At 39.9% G+C, this 21292-nt stretch overlaps 1 protein-coding gene across 2 annotated transcripts; it reads right to left on the reverse strand.

Moving 5' to 3' along the window:
* Positions 1-5932: 5932 nt before the first annotated feature.
* LOC130222090 (gastrula zinc finger protein XlCGF57.1-like) lies at positions 5933-20403 on the reverse strand. 2 transcript variants are annotated; one of them, XM_056454718.1, is made up of 3 exons: positions 20316-20403; positions 19700-19790; positions 5933-8925 (listed from the first exon to the last, which is right to left on the reverse strand). In XM_056454718.1, exons 2-3 carry the CDS (start codon positions 19752-19754, stop codon positions 7541-7543), a joined length of 1440 nt encoding a protein of 479 aa, XP_056310693.1. In that variant the 5' UTR covers positions 19755-19790; positions 20316-20403; the 3' UTR covers positions 5933-7540. The 2 variants fall into 2 exon arrangements, with proteins under 2 accessions (XP_056310693.1, XP_056310692.1); XM_056454717.1 differs by having other exon boundaries at positions 19700-19822; positions 20316-20402.
* Between the last annotated feature and the right edge of the window lie 889 nt (positions 20404-21292).

Here is a 21292-nt window from a genome sequence, read left to right on the forward strand (position 1 = left end):
ATATATATATATAATCCACACTCTCACACACACACACACACAGTCTAAAAATTATTAAGCATGTAATATACACCCAGTCTAAAGATACATTATTAAAGCATGCAAAACTACTTGAAGTTAAACATGTTTTTATGACAGATGTGATCAAATTGACTTTTTTGCCTATATCACTTTCTGTACTTGAAAACAAAATATTTATGCTTTTTAAAATCTAGTTTACAACAACTAACTACCATATAGGCTGAGTTTAAATGGATCGATGTTGATGCGAGCTGATCACATTCCATTAGGCCTACTTGAAACAATAACACAGTCAAATCACAAGAAACATTAGGTCAAAAACTTCATACGTAACTTTTCTTACACGGTTGTTCCGTTTGGATCTTCACGGAGTACAAATTGGCTTTTCTGCCGTCAAGGAAACTTTATTTGGGCGGCAATTCTTTTTAAGCGCCTTTTAAATAGTTCTCCTGTAGAGGGCGCTTAGCTGCTCATAATTTGAAGTCGAGCCTCTATGTCTTATGGGAGAGATTAAAAATACTGTCATATTTAATGAAAAACGAATTATATTACTTCTAGCCATCTCATTTACAAATTAAGATCGTCCTGCTAACGTTTAAAAATATTAAATAAGGTTTATTTTGAGTCATCTGAAACGACCATGTGATGACAGCGCTTAGAAATGTAACAGGTACCCTGTGACATCGACATCGTTGGGAGCAATGACTGTAAAAGCTGTTATGAATATAATAAAAGAAATAAACTTTACTATGATTTATAATTAGATTAATATTATGAATGCAAACCGCACAGAAAAAAATATTTCATTTAAAATAAAACCTATCCCTTAAACATCTGGGTCGTCATTTTTATTATTGTAATGATCTGGATTTGCAAACACAAACTTATTACTAAAGAACAATGACATTTTTTTAACTTTCCTTCAGTCTAGGGTTTTTGTTCAGAAACAATAATATAATAAATTCATTTCTCTTTTAGCACGTCTTCAATGTCTTTAAACAAATAAATGTAAAACAAATATGCATTTCAAATACATTTTTAATAAACAAAGACCACAAACTTATTACTGGCGAACAAATATTCTAAAACTTTTTTAGCTTTTGTTCACTGTTTTGTTCAAAATAACAAAATAAAGAGTTTCTCTTTCATTAGACACTAAACATTGCCTTACTTTATAAACAAAGGGCAAATGGTTGCTTGTATATAATGAGGGATAAATTATATACTAAATTAATTTAATTTTGGCCACCACTGTATATTATTAAATTTCAAAATAATTCATATAAATAGCAGGTATATATGCTGTCTACAGTAGGTGAGAGTTCAAAGTGACCTTTACCGCCGTGGCTTATACCGCCGCCATTTTAAATGGGCAAGCTTCTCAATCAGTCTCTTGACAACAGAGGGAAACATTTGTGTACAGATTAGTTTGTCTTCTTCTTCAGTCTTTTCAGAGGAATACAACATTGTTTCTGTGCAATCCCTGATTGTATAATACCTTCAGTCAAGCCTGGCCCTAAAGTTTTACACATTATTTTATATTTGACTGCACAAATCTTCTCAGTACATGTCAAACAAAGACATTCGCTCAATTACTAATAGATCTCAGATTTCTTTACCTGTTTGCGTGAGTTTTTGGAATTATATATTTAAGTGACAGAATGATATGAGTTTTACATAAATTCCTCTTATATAATAAAGTTGGTGAAGTCTCTACTCATAACTGCTCTAAATCACAAACTTGCTCAATCTTATAATATTATTTCCCCAAATGCTCTTTTTGTATTCAGTCTGAAGAAATATAAAGTCATTTGCTTTGGGAGTGTACTTAATATCAAGTGTTTTGCGTTGACTCTTCCAGTTCTCCTAAAAATGCTTTTATCCAAACTTTTGTATCCTCTAAAATTGTATTTTTAGTTACTCGTTGAATCTAGAGCCTTCTTACTATAAATGTATTAATTTATAGCTTTTTCTTTCTACATTTGGCATCCAGAGATTTTGATATGTATGTGAACTCTAACAATTACTGCATGGAAGACTCTTGCTTGGCGAGTCTGATAAACTAGCTATTTTATACGTATCCGAAATCCTTTAGCATTCAAATTTGCTATTTAACGTCTCTGCAATTAATGCAATACTATATGTAACAACTAAACTATTATATACGAACTTTTGGGAAATGGCAAATCAACGAACGACATAGCTGGCTAACGATGGTGTTGGAAAACGCATCCCAGGTTGTGAATTATATTTTTCCACACTATAGGCTAGCCTATGCGGTCAACAGGTAACAATTTTGCTTTTGACCTAGATATAGCTAATTATTGTTATTATTATACATTAGTGGACATAATGCGCTTTTTTTAAACAAGCTGATTTTTTTCTTTCTCTGCATGCATGTGAAAGAGAAATGAACATGCGTGCGGATATGCCCATTTATTTAATTCATAACTGCCACTAGTTCTGAGTGCATGAGCGTGTTTTTTATGAAGTGGCAGTTGGTCAAATGTTTGTAACATAGGCTGTAATAAATAATAGATAGCCTACTGATAAAGTAAGTTCAGGTGATCACAAGTTCACAATCAGGTGATGTGCTCCACTGGCACAATAATCTTAATATTATTTTGTAGTGTGTGCTGTTTTTCATATGCGCACGTTTAAGATTTGAGGTAATAACATCGCCATGATGGTGAAAGAAATCTAAACATTTATTTCACCCTAACGCAATTTAATAGGGCACTATAAAGGCTAAAGAATTTAATTCTTATATTTGGTTTTTGCAGCCTAGGGCTTTTCACCATGTATCATTTCTAATTTATCTTAGTGTTTATTACTAAGAAAACTAAAACTAAATTATATTTTAATTGAACACATCACATAAAGTACACATTCAGAACCGTCTATTTAGTATTGTGAAAAGGCAAAGCTGTAAATCTGTGGTTAAAGTGCCACCCAGCGGTCAAAAGCTGCTGGCGCATCAACTAGCTTCGCCGCCGCGGTATGAACGGCGCCAAAGGGAACAAATGGCACACTGGCACATTCCCACCACTTTTAAGCAGGTGTAACGGAGGCCAGCTAGTGAAGTGCTGTGCAGGTAAACCTCACTCCTCTGACCTCTACAGGTGCTCTGGTGACAGACGCTAGGGGCCATGGTCTTTAGCCTACTTGTTAGAACAACTGCCATGCGGAAGGTCGCCGGTCCGATCCCAGCTCAGAGCGGGTTGGGTGGTGTAGGGCCAGCGGGGTTACACAGGCCTGGGTAACCTCCCTGTTCAAAAAACCATCACTCAACACCTCAGTGGATGAAAAATACAGACCAGTCTCTCTCCTTCTATTTTTTGCCAAAACACTACAAAGGGCAGTTTTCCACTAAATTTCCAAAATTTTAACTCACATCAAACTGCCTGAAGGATATGGAAAAAACATCACCAACCGCTTACATCACCTTCCCTGCAACTCCACACATTCAACACAATTTCTCAATCCAGCTGGAATCATCCACCATTACCCCATGTAGTTCGGTAAGAAATCTTAGGGTGACTCTGGATGATCAGTTGTCCTTCAAAGAGAACATAGCTAACACGGCTCCATCATGCAGTTCTGCATAATCATGATGCACAACTTTTAGTGCAAAGTCTAGTAATTTCAAGGCTGGACTCCGACAGTGCCCTTCTAGCTGGATTCCCATCCTGCACCCTTATTTCTCTACAGATGCTCCAGAATGCTGCAGCTCATCTGGTCTTCAATGAGAGCCCATGTAACTCCTCTCTTTATCTCTCTGCATTGGTTACCGCTCGAGGCTCATATCAAGTTAAAATCACTGGCACTGCACCCTCTTACCTCCACCTTCTGCTGAAGGTCTACATCCCCTCCAGGAGGCTCCATTCTGTGAGCTAGCGCAGGCTATAAATCACTTTCTCTAACATTTTCATTGACTGTTCTCCATGCTGGAGGAATGTCTTCCCATTCCCAACAAAATGTAAATGTAAGATTCTCAAATGTAAGATTCTCAGTCTCAAAAATAATAAAAAATAATAATAATAAAAAATTTATAATAACATTAATCCATGCCTAGCACTATTCATTTACAAAAACAATTTCAAAAATTTTCATAAATTTAATTTGGAATTTAAGAATTGTGTGCTACTTAAATTTTTTTTTAGAAACTTAGGGAGATCACTAAATATGTCCCTCTGGGGCAGTGCCTTTCTTTGAATACTACATGTTTATTGCAACCAAGGTAATCAATGGTTTTTAAACCTTATAGCAGATGAATCCTATTGTATGTGTCTGATGCTAAACAAAAGCTAGTGATATTTGCAATACATTGGTGTAAATGAAAAACTAGTATCAGAAACAGTATTTGTCTTGTAACATTTGATGTAAGATAGTAACGAACTTACAAGATATTTTACCACATGAAATTACCAAGCAGTCTGTTAATGACTTACCCTGAGCATAATGGTACGGGGCGTGGACCTGCCCTCCATGGCAACTGCTTATTGGAAGACAGTGCCATTGGGATGGACCAAACCAGATCACTTAAAAACCTACTGCAACAGTAAAAAAAGCTTTTTGCATTAGCTTGCTCATGCTCGCTGCTGCTCTCTGCCCCCTCATGCCTTGCTCTCGGACACTGCACCGCCACGCAATCGAGTCTCAAAGAACTTTCCATGCAACCTCTTAAATTTTAGGAAACACCGAAACCGCAAAAAACTTTTGCAAACCGACTCTCAGCAGAGTCTGTCACCCCAGTAACCCAGGACAACTTCCACTCACAAGCGAGTGAATCTCAAGGACGTCACTGAAGCAGAGTCACCAACCAATCAGGAACGCCAGGTTTCGTTGAGGCCAGTTGGCGAAGAAAACAAATGTTGTCTCTTGCTGATCTGGTGCAAATTGATCTTAAGCGGATTAAGATAAGCCAAATCTCTGCTTTTGTGGTTTCTCAGGTGTGATTCTAAGATCTAGTAATAAGAGCTAAAATTAATTTGGGACAGTTGTCAATTAATTTTGCACAAGCACCAGAATTGAGAACCACTGCTCTGAGGTACTCAAAATAAACTACATACTCAAAATGAATTGCCTTCCTAAAGTTACTTCTCTGCTTTAGTATATCCCTGTAAATATTTATTTCCAATATTTAAAACAGTATGATAATTTAGTCAATTAATTTCACTAGAACAATAAGCACCCTAGGTAGCATTGGAGTACATTGCAACAGCCAGTTGATTAAAGAGGGTTGTGGCTTCCTGAGCATTTATTTCATTATCACGCCTTCAGCCTGAGACATCTCGCGCATCCCTCCTGAGAGAGCTCCATCTTGGTTTATAGTTAAACAAGCCATCCTACTTCCCCTTCCACCACTACAATGTCTATTTATTCATTTTATTTTGTAAATGTGTTATTTTTGAGGCTGATCTCAAAAATATGATCATTTTTACTGACAGAATTTAAGGTGCAGCCTAGGACTGTCTCTGCCATCTGCAAATAACGTTGTCCTTTTGGCTTCATAGGACATGGACCTTCAGCATGCAGTGGTACGGTATGCTGCTGAGTGTGACATGGCAGGGAAAGAAACAGCACCTGTAAGACCGAAACCATGGTGCTTGACTGGAAAAAGGTGGCCATATCCAGTTTGGAGATTTTTTTCATGAGTAATGGAATATGAGATTAAAAGATGGATCGGTGCAGCAGTAACGCAGTTGATGTGACTGTCTGTTGTGGTGAAGGAGCTAAGTCGAAAGGCAATATTCTTAATTTACAGCTCAATCTAGGTTCCTACTCTCACCTATGGTCATGACTGAAAAGACAAGATCTCGGATACAACCGAACACATTTTACAAAGTGTTATGACCCGCTTGTTTGAGTCGCAACATAAAAGAGAAATGAGCCAACAAAATAGCCTGAATGCAAATCATTTATTATAAAATGTAACTCATAGAACAATCAATCAAAGCAACCAACAAATGTCTAAGGATAATAATGAAGATAAAGAACTTAGGATATAATCACAACAACACTTTAACTACATGATACAAGTAATGCAAAACAAAACCATGAGGTTAAAGAGTCAATAAGATGGCAGGACTTGTCATGAGGACTCCTGAGTAGCCACAGCGTCCTGGGGTAGCTAACACAACATCCTTTTTTTATACCCATTGATGAGTAATGCAGGCATCCAATCAGGATTTACCACATACTCCAATCTGGAGTCTTGGGATCATCACATTGTATTAATATTGTAAAACTTCATACCTGTTGCTCTGCCTAAATCATCAAATATTCATCAAGTATTCTACTCAAAAAAGTAAATGAAGTAAACTAGAAAGAATCTTGAACCTAAAAGTAAAGAAACTCCACTAATAAAAGATGCAACATAGGACAATTGAATGGGCTTTCTAAAGTTGAGGCCCTGGTATACTGCAAACTAACGGTCCTGGAGCTCCACCTTCTTTGATGTGCGGTGTCTTCCCATTGATGTTTCTCATTCAGGGAGTCAGACAGAGAACATAATCTAAAACAACACTAGCTACACAAATACACTGGAGAGTGGAGTACAGATGTATCCACACCTGTACAATCACTTGCAAAGAGAGATTTTAAGCCGCAGAGGTGCTGTTTGCCAGATGTTTATAAAACTGTTCTTCTCTCAGCCACCATCATTGTGTTTACGGTAAACGCGAGGAGAGCGACACATTTACAACCCCTCCTACTGCAGTGTAGGAGTGTTGGAAAAACAGTATGCCGTCACTCAGCCTTTTCAAACATTATTCAGACATTAAAACATCCTGTGCACGTGGGAAAATGTTTTGCTGTATTTATGTCATGTGTGCAACTTTTTGTTCAATTCTGTAGACACTGATCAGATCTGTACGGTTTACCTCTAGTGTTAATCCTCTTTTGTGTTTTCAGATGTGTTAACCGATTAAACCTCTTGTCACAGTGTGAACACTTGTACGGTCTCTTCAGTGTGAATCGTCTGGTGCAGTTTCAATTTTAGAGCTGTAATAAAAGTCTTCTCACACTCAAGCACATATACTCTTTCACACCAGTGTGGATCTGCATGTGCTCATTAAGGTTTGCTGATCGGTTGAAACTCTTCCCACACTGAGTGCATGTGAATGGTTTCTCTCCAGTGTGGGTCTTTATGTGTTTAAGGTCTGATGAGTTGTTGAAACTCATCCTACACCGAAGCTGCGGGCACACTAGTTTGAGAATGCAAAATTCTGTTGTATGGCACTGCGAAAAGGAGCGGGATTAAACAAGATGATTAGACATTAAAAAAGTGAGCGATTGGTCCATATTTTAAATTTCTGTCCAGAGAGGTCATGTTTTGATCTTCGATTGGTCTCACACAGTCAAGTGATGTGATTTCGCAGGTCAGAATTCACAAAGCTTGATCTTTGCAAGGCAGTGAACTGCGAAACTTGACGCACAAACTTGCGTTTTCGGTCTGACGCATTAACGTGCGTATGAATGGAAGTCTAAGGGGAGAAAAATCCAGTGTGACCGCGGCTCAAGTGCAAGTGAATGGTTTCTCTCCAGTGTGAATCCTCATGTGTAGCTTAAGGTTTGATGATTGCCTGAAACTCTTCCCACACTGAGTGCAAGTGAATGGTTTCTCTCCAGTGTGGATCCTCATGTGTAGATTAAGGTTTGATGATTGGCTGAAACTCTTCCCACACTGAGTGCAAGTGAATGGTTTCACTCCAGTGTGGATCCTCATGTGTAGATTAAGGGATGATGATTGTCTGAAACTCTTCCCACACTGAGTGCATGTGAATGGTTTCTCTCCAGTGTGGATCCTCATGTGTAGATTAAGGGATGATGATTGGCTGAAACTCTTCCCACACTGAGTGCAAGTGAATGGTTTCTCTCCAGTGTGGATCCTCAAGTGTTGATTAAGGGATGCTGATTGGCTGAAACTCTTCCCACACTGGGTGCAAGTGAATGGTTTCTCTCCAGTGTGGTTCCTCATGTGTAGATTAAAGTTTGTTGACTGTCTGAAACTCTTCCCACACTGAGTGCATTTGAAAGGTTTCTCTCCAGTGTGGATCCTCATGTGTTGATTAAGGTGCGAAAAGCAGTTAAAACTCTTCCCACACTGAGTACATGTGAATGGTTTCTCTCCTGTGTGGATCATCATGTGTAGATTAAGGTTTGATGATTGGCAAAAACTCTTCCCACACTGAAGGCATTTGAATGGTTTCTCTCCAGTGTGGCTCATCATGTGCAGATTAAGGTTTGATGATTGGCAAAAACTCTTCTCACACTGAAGGCATTTGAATGGTTTCTCTCCAGTGTGGCTCATCATGTGTAGATTAAGAGATGATGAGCGGATGAAACTCTTCCCACACTGAGAGCATGTGAATGGTTTCTCTCCTGTGTGGATCATCATGTGTTCATTAAGGCGTGATGATTGGCTAAAACTCTTCCCACACCGAGCGCATGTGAAAGGTTTCTCTCTAGTGTGGATCATCATATGTTTATTAAGGTGTGATGATTGGCTGAAACGCTTCCCACACTGATTGCATGTGAATGGTTTCTCTCCAGTGTGGCTCATCATGTGTAGATTAAGGGATGATGAGCGGATGAAACTTTTCCCACACTGAGTGCATGTGAATGGTTTCTCTCCTGTGTGGATCATCATGTGTTGATTAAGGCGTGATGATTGGCTAAAACTCTTCCCACACTGAGTGCATGTGAATGGTTTCTCTTCAGTGTGGATCCTGATGTGAATCGTAAGATCGCCTTTACTTCCAAAACTCTTTCCACACTGAGTGCAAGTGAAACGATTCTTGTCTCTCCTTTTCAAAATACCATCAGTCTGTAAATGAGTTTTTTCCTCAATTTTGAAATAATGTTCCTCCTCTTTACTCCCCTCATTCTCTTCAATTAGGTCTGAAAAAAAAAAGTTTTCATTAAGTCTTAAAAACTCTCATCAAAAGCTGAAAAGTGAAGAGACACTGGAAACATTGGCTAATCACACTGTAATTTTGATGCACATTAAAATAAATCAGATCATATTTTGTTTGGTCCATTAACATGTACACATTTAAGCAGATTCAATCCAATTCATCTTTGTTTATCTAGTGCTTTTACAATGTAAATTGTGCCAAAAGACACTTAACATAGAAGTTATAGTAAATTGAAACTGTCAGTCTATTTGTATTTAGAGGATACATGAACAGTATCATCTACCAATACCATACCCATCCTCAAATTCAAATACAACAGCCCACCAGATAGCAGACTTAGGTACAATATGTGTGCAAGGCTGCTCTGAGATTAGATACACTGTAGTGATGGGAAGTTCAGATATTTAACATGGATGTTAGGACTCAACATAACAAAATTATCTAGCCAGCAATAGCAATTTAATCATCACCATGATCTGAAAAATGTTTTACAGTAAAGTTTTGCAACCCAACTTAAGCATGATTCGCTTATTTAAATTCCATTACGATTTTCAGTTATGAAATAAACTTTTTTTTTTTTATCAGATCCTCTCATTTAAGCCCTCGGTTTACCCGCAGTGCTGTTGTTCGTGTTCGGTTCACTGAATCACACATGCGCAGTATCATCGGTTCCCCTTTGGATGGGGAACTTCAGTGCTATAGTGGATTTATTCCACTTATGGGAATTTCGTTCAGAAAGCTAATTGTCTGAAAGAGTATGTAAACGGGCCAATGAAATGCCAATGAATTAGCAGTGTCAGCTAGCGCACCTGATGCTTGTTGCAATCCATTTAGCAATAAAAAGCACAAGAAAAGCAAGGAGAGGCATGGTTTATCCCCCAGCCCCGCAGCCGGACCAACTAGATGGGTGAATATGGAGGAAAAAAGGCAAGACCTTCTAGCCTCCCATCCCTTTCTTCCCGGAAGTGCACAGTGGGCTCACGCAGTCTTGGAGGGCACCCTTATCTGCCCGTTTTGCGAGCGCCTCCGCCTCACCACCCTTGATGGTGGAGCAGCCAGGGTGTACGGGTCGATTCTCCAGATTGTACGTGTCAGTGCGGTCTCGAATGGTGCCTCTTCTGCTGGAGTTTGCCTTGTCTCCCATCCAAAGCGTGTCAGTTTTCTGCCTCCCCGGAGCCAGAGCCAACACAGCCGCGGGCCAGGGTGCCTCCACCCTGCACACTAGGGTCCATGCACGCGCGCTGGCCCAGCTGCACGAGGGTAGTTCCAAGCCAGGCCTGTTACAAGCCCCGCTCTGCACCCGACTGAGCTCCACAGACCTCAAGTCCGCTGTGTGTGCCCTGGGAAGGACGATGGCCATATTAGTGGTCCAGGAGCGCCACCTCGGTCTAAAACCTGGCAAAGATATGCACGGAGTCGACAAAGTTCGCTTTCTTGACTCCCCTATATCCCAGGCTGGCCTGGTCGATGACACCGCCGGTGGATTCACCCAAGAATTCACAGCAGTGCAGTTGGATATGATAGGAGTTATATATCGGCAGGGATGTAAGATCGGGGGGCTGTGTGTTACGGGAATGCAGCTGCTGCCTGTGGAAAGGAACCCAGTTGCATTGGCATATCCACGCCTATAGCTGTTGGCAGTGTTCCTCACTCTCCACCATTTTTTTCCGGTGCTGGAGCAGCAGCACGTGCTGGTCAGGACGGAAAGCACAGTGGCGTATATCAACCGCATGGGGGGTATTCGCTCTCACCGCATGTCTCAGCTTGCCCACCGTCTGCTCCTCTGGAGTCAACTCGGCTGAAATTGCTGCGTGCCATTCACATTTCAGGCGAGCTCAACCGTGCAGCTGACGTGCTCTCACGGCAGTCTTTACATCTCAGAGAATGAAGACTCCACCCCGAGTTCGTTCAGCTGATATGGGCACGATTCGGGGAAGCCCAGATCGATCTCTTTGCTTCCCTCAACAACGCTCATTGCCGGTTGTTTTTTTTCCCTGACTGAGGGCTCTCTCGGCACGTATGCACTGGCCCACATCTGGCCCCGGGGCATGCGCAAACATGCATTTCCCCCAGTGAGCCTGCTCGCGCAGTAACTGTGCAAGGTCATGGAGGACGAGGAGCATGTCTTGTTAGTTGCACTCCTCTGGCCAAACCGGACCTGGATGTCAGAACTCTCCCTAATCGCGACCTACTCTCTCAGGGACAGGGCACCATATCTGGCACCCTTTGGAACCTCAACGTGTGGTCCGTAGACGCGAGGAAGACTTAGGTTACCTACTGACTGCGGTGGTTAATACTATCACTCAGGCTAGAGCCCCCTCCACTAGGTGCACCTACACCCTGAAGTGGAGTTTATTCACTGAAAGGTGCATCTCTCGCAGAGAAGACTACCGAAATTGCCAGATCAGCGTTGCGCTTTCTTTCCTCCAAGAGAAGCTGGAGAGCAGGCTGTCGCCCTCCACCCTCAAGGTTACGTGGCTACTTTCTCCGCTCATCATGATGCGTTGGCTGGCAGCACCTTGGGAAGGCATAACCTCATCATCCGGTTCCTCAGGGGCGCTAGGCGAATTAATCCACCCTGCCCCCCTCTCATGCCCTCTTTGGATCTCGCCCGTGTTCTCACGAGCCTGCGTACAGATCCCTTCGAACCACTCGATTCAGTATCTTTAAGATTTCTGTCCCTGAAGACAGCTCTGCTGATCGTGTTGGCATCGATTAAGAGGGTCAGGGACCTGGAGGCATTTTCGGTCAGTGACTTGTGCCTGAAATTCGGGCCAGCTTACTCTCATGTTGTCTTGAGACCAGGATTTGTGCCCAAGGTTCCTACCACACCATTTAAAGACCAGGTAGTGAGCCTGCAAGCGCTGCCCCCGGAGGAGGCAAACCCAGCCCTTTCATTACTTTGTCCAGTTCGTGCTTTGCGAATTTATCTGGACCGCACTCAGAGCTTTAGATCATCTGAGCAGCTCTTCGTCTGTTATGGTGGTCAGCAGCAGGGAAGTGCCGTATCAAAACAGAGGTTGGTTCACTGGATAGTGGATGCCATCTCCCTCGCTTACCAGAACTAGGGCGAGCAGTGTCCCCGAGAAGTGCGTGCGCACTGCACTCGGAGCATCGCATTCTCTTGGGTGCATGCACCTCTCTAACAGACATCTGTAGAGCTGCGGGCTGGGCAACACCCAATATATTTGCAAGGTTTTACAATCTGCGAGTGGAGCCGGTTTCCTCAAGGGTATTAGGTAACCCTTGATGATTGAGGAAACAACTCGATTAAGGTGTTGAAACACGCTTGCTGCGCTATTCTCCCTAACACAGAGATACGTGTGCTTATTCACTCTGTCAGTAAAGTTCCCCGCTTAGGTGAGCCCTGCAGAGATTCCTACGAGGCCCCCAGCACTGACTCAGCGGAGGAGTCACTCGCTGGCCCATTACGTTGAAGGTCTGCCCTCTGGTCAGCCCGCGTTTTGGGTATAGGTGCCTGCTATGTGTGATCCCCACTAGGCGATCCCATATGCCTGTTCAGCTATGGTGCAGTCCTTGCTCACAGGTGGACCTGTGTCTTCCCTCTCCGCTAACCATATATATATATATATATATATATATATATATATATATATATATATATATATATATATATATATATATATATATATATATATATATATATATAAAAATATATATAAAAATGCGTACTCCCCCTTCTCAGGGCTAGTCCATTTACTCTTTTGCCACCATATCTCCCCACTTGGGTAGCAGGTGGCCTCCGCAGCATCCTCCCTATCGGGACTGCACTCTTTCCCAACAGACTGTCGCATTTAAATTCCTAGAAATTATCTAGACGCTTGCGGCTCCTGAAAAAAAAAATATCTATATCCGTAAATCTTCTGTGCTTTTTATTGCTAAATTGATTGCAACAAGCATCAGGTGCGCAAGCGGACGCTGCCAATTCATTGGCATTTTATTGGCTCGTTTACATACTCTTTCAGAAAACTGGCTTTCATAAGTGGGATTAGCATTTCCGTTCCCCCCCTTGGGGAACGGAGGTTAGTTCAGTAACCAGAGCGTTCACCACTTCTCAAATTTGATATTAGTGTTACTGTTCTAATAACTGAATGAGAATATATATTGGATTATTTCGAGTCAGAAGTGGGTATTAGGCTTGTTAAAAAGCAAGTAGTTTGTGGATAAGTGCTTACTGGGGAAGTGAATTGTTTCAAATGATTCAGTTTGCTTTGGTGAACTTTTTAACCGGATCTTCTAAGTGAAATAAAACCCATTATTGGGCACAAATGCAGGGCTCGATAGTGTGACCATTTCGCTCGCATTTGCGACTAAAAATAGACGTGTGCAAGCTGGAAAATGTATTTAGTCGCACATGTGCAATTTTTTTTAATGAGCGTTATTGATTACTTAAATCACTCGACCACGGTAAAACAACAAGCTCTTCACACTAAGTTATGGTGTATTATGTTGAAAATCTGTTGTGACTGAAGCACATGCTGACCCCATCAACAACGGCTACAATACGGCCATGGATGGCATATCGTGATGCATACAGTGTAAAGCCTGGTTTATACTACTGCGTCAAGTGATCGGCGTGACCAACGGCACAAGCCTTGAATGTAGGCATGCATTTATATTTCTGCGCGCTGTCTCTGTTGCTCTGCAATAACACTTTCGAAACGCTAGCTTGCAGTAGGTGTCTATGTTTCTCTGTGTCGAGTTCCTTCACTGGTGTTTTGTTTTTTCTGAACGCTTCCTTAAAATGTACAAGTGGCTCAAATTCGCTCATTTTGAGGCGGGAACCGGCAGACGTGCAACAACTTTAATCATAAGGTAAACACAAAACAGCAGTCTCCATCCGGAACTCCTTCACGGGACTCCACACTTGTAAACACCCGCTGCATCACGCTCACGCGTCTCTCACCTATGCCCACACTCATCAGCGCTACCAAGCCAACCAATCACAGAGCTTGCGCTACGTGTACGCATTACATTTTTTGAGAGGTGCACGTCAGCGATGCCGACGCCCACGGCGAAGGGCTATGCGTCCACATGTAGGCTGCGCTGCAGCATACACATACGCTTGGCGCAGAAGTATAAATCAGCCTTAAGACCCAATTCAACATTAGTGCTTCCCACACAGACTTTACAGGGGCGGCCCGGTTCTGTGTTCGCGAGAAACTGGGAACACTCCGCCACAGACTCACATGCAGACCCACAGAGATGCACTGGATACAGAACTGCTGTCTGACTTTGGTAACTTAGTTGCATTAAGAAAAGCACGAGGACACGTGGAAAAGATAAGCCTTTTCCTAAATTGACTGGCCAAGCTCATTATTTGGGGCGACAATACATCCTCTTTTTCCAGGACATGTCCAAGATTCTGCTTTCGATATTAACGTTAATTGTATTAGTTTTTGCTTTATTCACAAACTTTGGCCGGTGCTTCTTAATCTCTTAATCCCAGCTCCAACAAAACAGCAGAGAGAGAGAGAGAGAGAGAGAGAGAGAGAGAGAGAGAGAGAGAGAGAGAGAGAGAGAGAGCAGATTTGACCTGTCAGTGGTGCACATGAATAGTAAGACTTTTTTACTTAAACACACTGAAAAGAAACAGTGCCATTTAAAAGGTGTTAAACCTTTTATTTTTCTATTAAATAAGAAGTAGTCATTAAGACATTATTCTGTTGCTGAAAGCCACTAGTTTAATAGAGAAGATGGTGTTACTTTGGGGAAGAAGGAAACTTTCGAGGCATTTCGATATTCAGCTTTTCTTTCAAAAGCCCAGAAAGATAAAGGGCTCAGATAAACAATCAGCTTTGCACATGAGTTTGTACTTGTGTCTTTCTTTACATTGCCATACTTTTCCCATGTTGGAAGTAGGGTGGAATATATTATGCAAAAAAAATCCATTTTGATAAATAAAATTATTCTTAAAAGTCAATATTTTGTGTGCTGTGGAGAAAAGGTGTGTTTCAATCTAGCTACTGCAAGTATATTTCATAGCATATTAAAGACAATATGTACAATATATATTATTATATAATTAACAATATTTTCTTGCCCAGTGATGGGTTGCAGCTGGAAGGGCATTCGCTGTGTAAAACAATATTTTGTTTGGGACAATTGATAGCCATACTTTTCTTATGATACAAATACAGATTAAATAGCTCTGGTCATGTGAATGTTTGCACTAACCATTTGTTCATTCGTTTTCTTTTCAGCTTAGTCCCTTTATTAATCAGGGGTCGCCACAGCGGAATGAACCGCCAACTTATCTAGCATATGTTTTACACAGCGGATGCCCTTTCAGCCACAACCCAACACTGGGAAGTACCCATACACTCCCGAAATCACACATACACAATATGGCCAATTTAGCTTATTCAATTAACCTATAGCGCATGTCTTTGGACTGTGGGGGAAACCGGAGTGCCCCGACGAAACCCACGCCAACACACAAACTCCACACAGAAATGATAACTGACCCAGCCAAGAATCGAACTTGTGACCGTTTTGCTGTGGGGTAATTGCGCTACCCACTCCGCCACCGTGATGCCCTGCACTAACCATACTGCACATTTGTATCAACTTAACAATAACTTAATAAGAACTCCCCATTTCTGCTTTTTTCAGCTCGAAAGTGGATAAAAAAAAATTCAAAAAGAAGCTGCCTAGGCTTGAGTTTGACGTTTAGAGTGGCCTTCATTATAGCAATTTGATCCCAGTCCTGCTGTGGACCGCTAGCTATACTCCATACGGCTTAAATCATAAATAATTATTATTTAAGCTGTCGTTACAGTAAAATTAAACATATTGTACTTATTGTATTTAAATGAATGAAACTGCTTTGCTTCTAAACATCTCCTTTTGTACATTTTTTACACAAGAACACAAATTATTTTATATATTTTCACTGCGCTCCTAAAATTCTTTAATGTGCTCCAACTTAGGAGCACATGTGCGCCTTCAGAAAAAAAGTAAGCGTCAAGCCCTGAAATGTGTTAAAGTAATAGTTTTAAGTGCCTTTAATGCCGTCACCGTGCTGCTGTCATGTCCTCTCTTTGTTTTTGTGGCGAGAGCAACAGCAAGGACTGACTTTGAGAGTTGAAACGTCTCGATGGCAGCAGGATTACAGACTCTGAGGTGCCGTACGGTATGGGTCAAACACCTGCAGCGCGAATTAGATTTACTTCTAAACGGCTTACAGTAAGACTGTGTATTAAATAAATTTACAAATACCAAAACGAAGGAGGTTTTTGCTATGATTTTAGTTAGTTTCAGTTAATTTTGTATGTACACAATACAGTTTTAGTTATTTTTAGTTTTTTAAAAAAAACTCTTTTTATGTTTATTTCAGTTATTGACAATTATTTGAAATTTTACACAGACACAAATTTATCCTCGAAAGTGTGGCATGAGAGGGATGCATATGTTGGGAGGATTTTTTTTTTTGCACGTGCGATCAATTCCTGATCCTTTGCATAAATTTTTTCATCAAAAGACAGGTAATTTAATTACTTTCGGTGTGCTAAAATGTGTTAAATGAATGTTATTTAAAAAAAAAAAACATATATACCTATTAAAACTGTAAAACAGAATAAATTTCATGGTCTAATTGTAAATAAAGGAAATTAGTCATTTCATTTTTAAATTGAGTTTAATTGATCTGAAACTTTTAATTACATTTTATTTTCTTTTAAATAATAAAAGTTGCATCAGATTAAAACGAACCTGAATATCCACGTGAACAGGGCCACAATGACTTCTTTTTTTTTTTTTACATTGAAACAATTGGACAATGTCTTCTGTCTACATGTCAGGCAAATGCATTAGGGAAAAAAACAAAACAAAAAACTGCGTTTATACTGTAAAATCGTGACTATATTTAAATATTGACCGTGGGCCACAAATATCATAATCGTGATAATAATAAGATTAATCGTGCAGCCCTAACATGTAGCCACTCCTTCGAGCACATCTTGCAGTCCATCTCTAAACAAATGTTTAGATTATTATTGAAGGTGCTCTCCAGCGGTGAAGTTCCTGGCAGCGTTGCAGGTGAAAAAATAGGCATGCAGAAATTGGACAAGAGGAATCAAAATTAAATTATATAACGGGTATGGGATTCTTACAAGTTGTGTTTTTTTTTATAGTTGAGGCTGTAATCATTTGGATTAAATTACCCTTAAAATTCTGCTCATTTAAGGCATAATTTTCAGCAAATTATTGTTATAATAAAATAAATGAAGTAGCCTACCCAGTATAAAATAACAGTAGCAGACCTAACTTTATAGCTACAGCACGGCAGAGTCAGCACGGGTATAAAAACGGGTGGTTTTATTCCTGATGAGAATATTTATTTTTGTCAGACTTCACTTTCACATAAATACACCGGAATGAATCAATCAAAACTCACAGCTAATCAGAACAGCCTGTGCGTGTAGCATCTCGTCAGATCATATGGAACTGTCAGACAAAATCTGAGGTAAATCTTAAATGGAGCAAGACAAGACTGCCTGACTCTTGCGCGTGTAGTTACAATAGCAACTAGTAACAAGCTTACTTTAATATGAAACTAAAGCCAGTAACAAACATGAAGTACAATTGTTGTGCAGCGATGAGATAATTGTTGAGTGACTGACAGGAGACGTGGCTATGCAGGACCACGGTGTGTGTGTGTGTGTAAACTCGCTTTCAGAAAGGAGAGACAGAAAGCGCTTACTGCTGTGGGGCTGCCTCTGATAAAAATTTTTAAAACTCTTAAATAAAGAAAATAGGTAGAGAAAGCCCAGCTGATATTGCTTTATTGATACTGTAGTAAAGCATAAATGAACCAGTTTAAATATTTCTGCATAATGTGTGGAAAAACTACATTTTGACAAAACTTAAACCCAAAAGATTCATGGCTTTGAAAAAAACAATTGGGACTGAAGCCTATAGCGGTAAAGTTGGTTTTATATTTGCACATTCAGACTTTCCTCTTAATAATATAATTTTATTAAAGTATTATTTGCTCAAATAGCGAAATCATATTAGAAGCAAATGATTATCAATGTACAACATTGTTCACAGTCAAATAAACAGTGTTAATGTTGTTTAAGTCATACTTGTAGGGCTGGGCGATTCTTTCGATTTTTCCGATTAATTCGAATTTACATTTTAAGACGATTTAATTTTTCATTAAATCGAGGTATCGCGATTTTTTTTAAATAAAACAATTAGGTACAATATAAGAGGCAATATTGTCCGACCACATGATGGCGCGCCTAATTAGCCGCTCACTTGTGAGAGTACGGTGCTCTATGAAGGAATGTAACAGAGAATGTTATGGCGGCAAATCAATGCCAATATTAATCGAGCGCAGCGGTGATGTTTGCGCGCGAGGAGAAGTGAACCGTGAGCAGATTACAGATCTACACGCGAGAAAACTACAGCTCGCGAGCGCACAGGGGATCTTCACGTGCGCGCTCAACTGATCCAGCGCGAAGAAAACAAGTCCCGCGCGCGCACCTCATCATCTGTGCGCACGATGTACGCTCTCGCGAGCGAGGTCATGCCTACAGCGCGCGCGCGATCAGTTCTCTCCGCTCGCTCGCTGGTTCTTCTCTCTGCTCGCGCGAAACATTTTGGAATTTTGTCAGTCCTGGGGCGGGACTTGGTTCACTTGTTATCTCTAGCGCTATTGGCTACTCTACCTTTCCGCAAGTTATCCGGGATTGGACGCCGATTAAACGACGAACCATAATTCACGTGATCTTATCATCACCTTAACAAACATGGCTTATGACCAGCACGTAAGTAATCATTTTATTTATTATGAAAATTATTGCCTTTGTTAGAAAAGGTAGTTATTAGAAACTTTATTAACAGGCACACATTGTCTTGTTAAATCAACTAATCTACTTAATCTTTAATTTATATTTAATTTACACAAAGCAAATGAAAATTTTTATTATGCTTACTTTGTAGTCAAAGTATCAATACTTCATCAATATATGCAATTGCACCATTGAAGGTAGTAAAACTACATTAGCCCATACAGCCCATACAGTCAGACTGCAGACAGAACTTTCTCTCAAGAAACCTGTAAAGAACAGCTACATGTGACTTATCAACAACATGCTTTGTTTGCATGATGGTCTACAAAGTTTTTTTTTTTTAATTTGCTTAATTGTTTTAAATTTGCTTAACTTTTTGAGTTGACTGATGTAATGTTTACATTGGTTAAAATGGTTATTTTCTTACTATATATTCAGAAGTATTTAATGTTTAATTCAAATTGCACAATATTTACTTTATTTCATTCAAATCTTCTGCAACGATATTTAACTTGTGAATTTGTTTTACATTTATTTACACCTTGTTGACCAATTTATGTATGGCATGGCCATTAAAAATACAATGTTCTTTAACCAGATGGTTTTTCAAGTTACTTATAAAGAGAATGTTACTTCAGTCATGTTGTTGTAATGTTTTAAGTTGACTAGTTACACAATAAAAAAAAAAATCGAAATCGAAATCGTGAATCGGTCAAACTTTATGAAAAAACCTAGATTTTTTTTTTTTTTTGCCATATCGCCCAGCCCTACATACTTGCATGCTAATTCTGATCGAATATTCAAAGTAACATGGTAAACAATATAGAGACTGCTAAATGAACGAATGTGCTAATATAAAACCAACTTTACCTCTATCTGAAGCCCCAGATGCCCAACAACCCTCCGCGCTGCCCCTGATCAGTAATAAACACCAACCTATTTGTTGTTCAGAGTCTTCATTTTTAATTTTGCAGGGTTCTGGATCGCTCATGTTCTCGCTGTCCTTCAATTAAGTCTTCAACGGAGCCTGATGGGAATATTTTAGTGTTTATAGTTAACCTGGAGGAGGAGACAATTATTCTAATTACATGCTGTTTGCATACATTTATATTTTAATGCCATATCAGCAGCACTGGCTATATTCATGGCAACACTCTTATTAAATATTCAATATATAATTGACAATCATAACTCTTTCTGAAACATCATTGTTTTTTTAACACACACAAACAACAACAACACTGATAAAGTCTTATAAGCTCTACTAGCAATACATGAAAAAAGGATATTTAAGACCTGTTTAAAAAAAGATTTAAGACCTACAACACACTATTTCAGTAAATTTAAGACTTTTTACGGCCGAAAGTTAAGACCCTGCAGAAACCCTGTAGATAACCCGCGAGTTACGGATTACAGAAGTGTTTACAGCGTAGCTTCGAGCTAAAAACAAGAGAGTATATTAGCATTAAGCACACATGTAAAAGCAGTTCAAGCCGCAAGATAATTTCAGCAAATCTGCGAACGCTACAAAGGTCAGATATAATACACTTACTTTGAATAGACGCACAACACTCGTAACATAAGTGGAATTAAAGGAATTAAACAGCAAACAGCAAAGCTCTGCACTCTTCACTCTCCGCCTCAGACTGAGCGCCATGGGCGGGACATTTGCCTGCACGCTGATCAGCGAAAGCTCATTGGCTGCCTGTATATGGCTCAGAGAAAGCTGATTGGCTGCCTGTAGGCGCTCAAGCAGACTGTTTCTCAATCAGAAACATTTGTGGACAGAGGATTAATTTGTCTTCCTTTCATTTCATTTCAAGCCTGGCCCTGAAGTTTTACACATTATTTTATATTTGACTGCACAAAACTTCTCAGTACATGTCAAACAAAGACATTCACTCAATTACTAATAGATCTCAGATTTCTTTACCTTTTTGTGTGAGTTTTTGGAATAATATATTTAAGTGACTGAATGGTAAGAGTTTTACATTAATTTCTCTTATATAAAACATTACTTCCTATTAATATCTGAGTCCAAATCTCATCCTCATAATTATGACCTCTTTTTTATTTCTACAACATCATAGGCTTATATAGGGTTTCTGTTTTCACATGAATCGTCGTCTTTGTTCCACGTTTCCTGCCATTCTTTAGCAACATCTTCAGTAATAATATTTAATTTACCTTTACTTTCAGAAACATTAAAGGGGTAGTTCACATACAAATTACTATTCTGTCATTTATTCATCCTCTACTTGTTCCAAACCTGTTTGAGTTTCTTCTGCTGAACGCAAATGAAGAGAATACAGGAGCAAAAACAGCCACTATATGGTTCAACAGTTCCTACTTTGGCTGCTTTTTTCAACATTTTCTTGCACACAAAATGTTCTTGGAACTCGATTACAATTGAACCACTAAAGTCACATGGACTGTTGTTTTTGGTTCCTTTTCTGGACTTTGAGCATCTCGGGACTCTTGCTGTTTATGACAGACGAGGGAGCTCTCTGATTTCATCTAAAGTGTCTT

This window comes from Danio aesculapii, chromosome 4 (assembly GCF_903798145.1).
Source record: "Danio aesculapii chromosome 4, fDanAes4.1, whole genome shotgun sequence".
NCBI lineage: Eukaryota > Metazoa > Chordata > Actinopteri > Cypriniformes > Danionidae > Danio > Danio aesculapii.

Excerpts from the sequence above, each read along its gene's own strand:
- LOC130222090 (XM_056454718.1), bottom strand. The coding sequence starts at position 19,754 with ATGAGCGATCCAGAACCCTGCAAAATTAAAAATGAAGACTCTGAACAA. Across the intron at positions 8,926-19,699 it reads AGACTCTGAACAACAAATAG|ACCTAATTGAAGAGAATGAG; the intron begins GTTGGTGTTTAT and ends TTTTTTTTTCAG.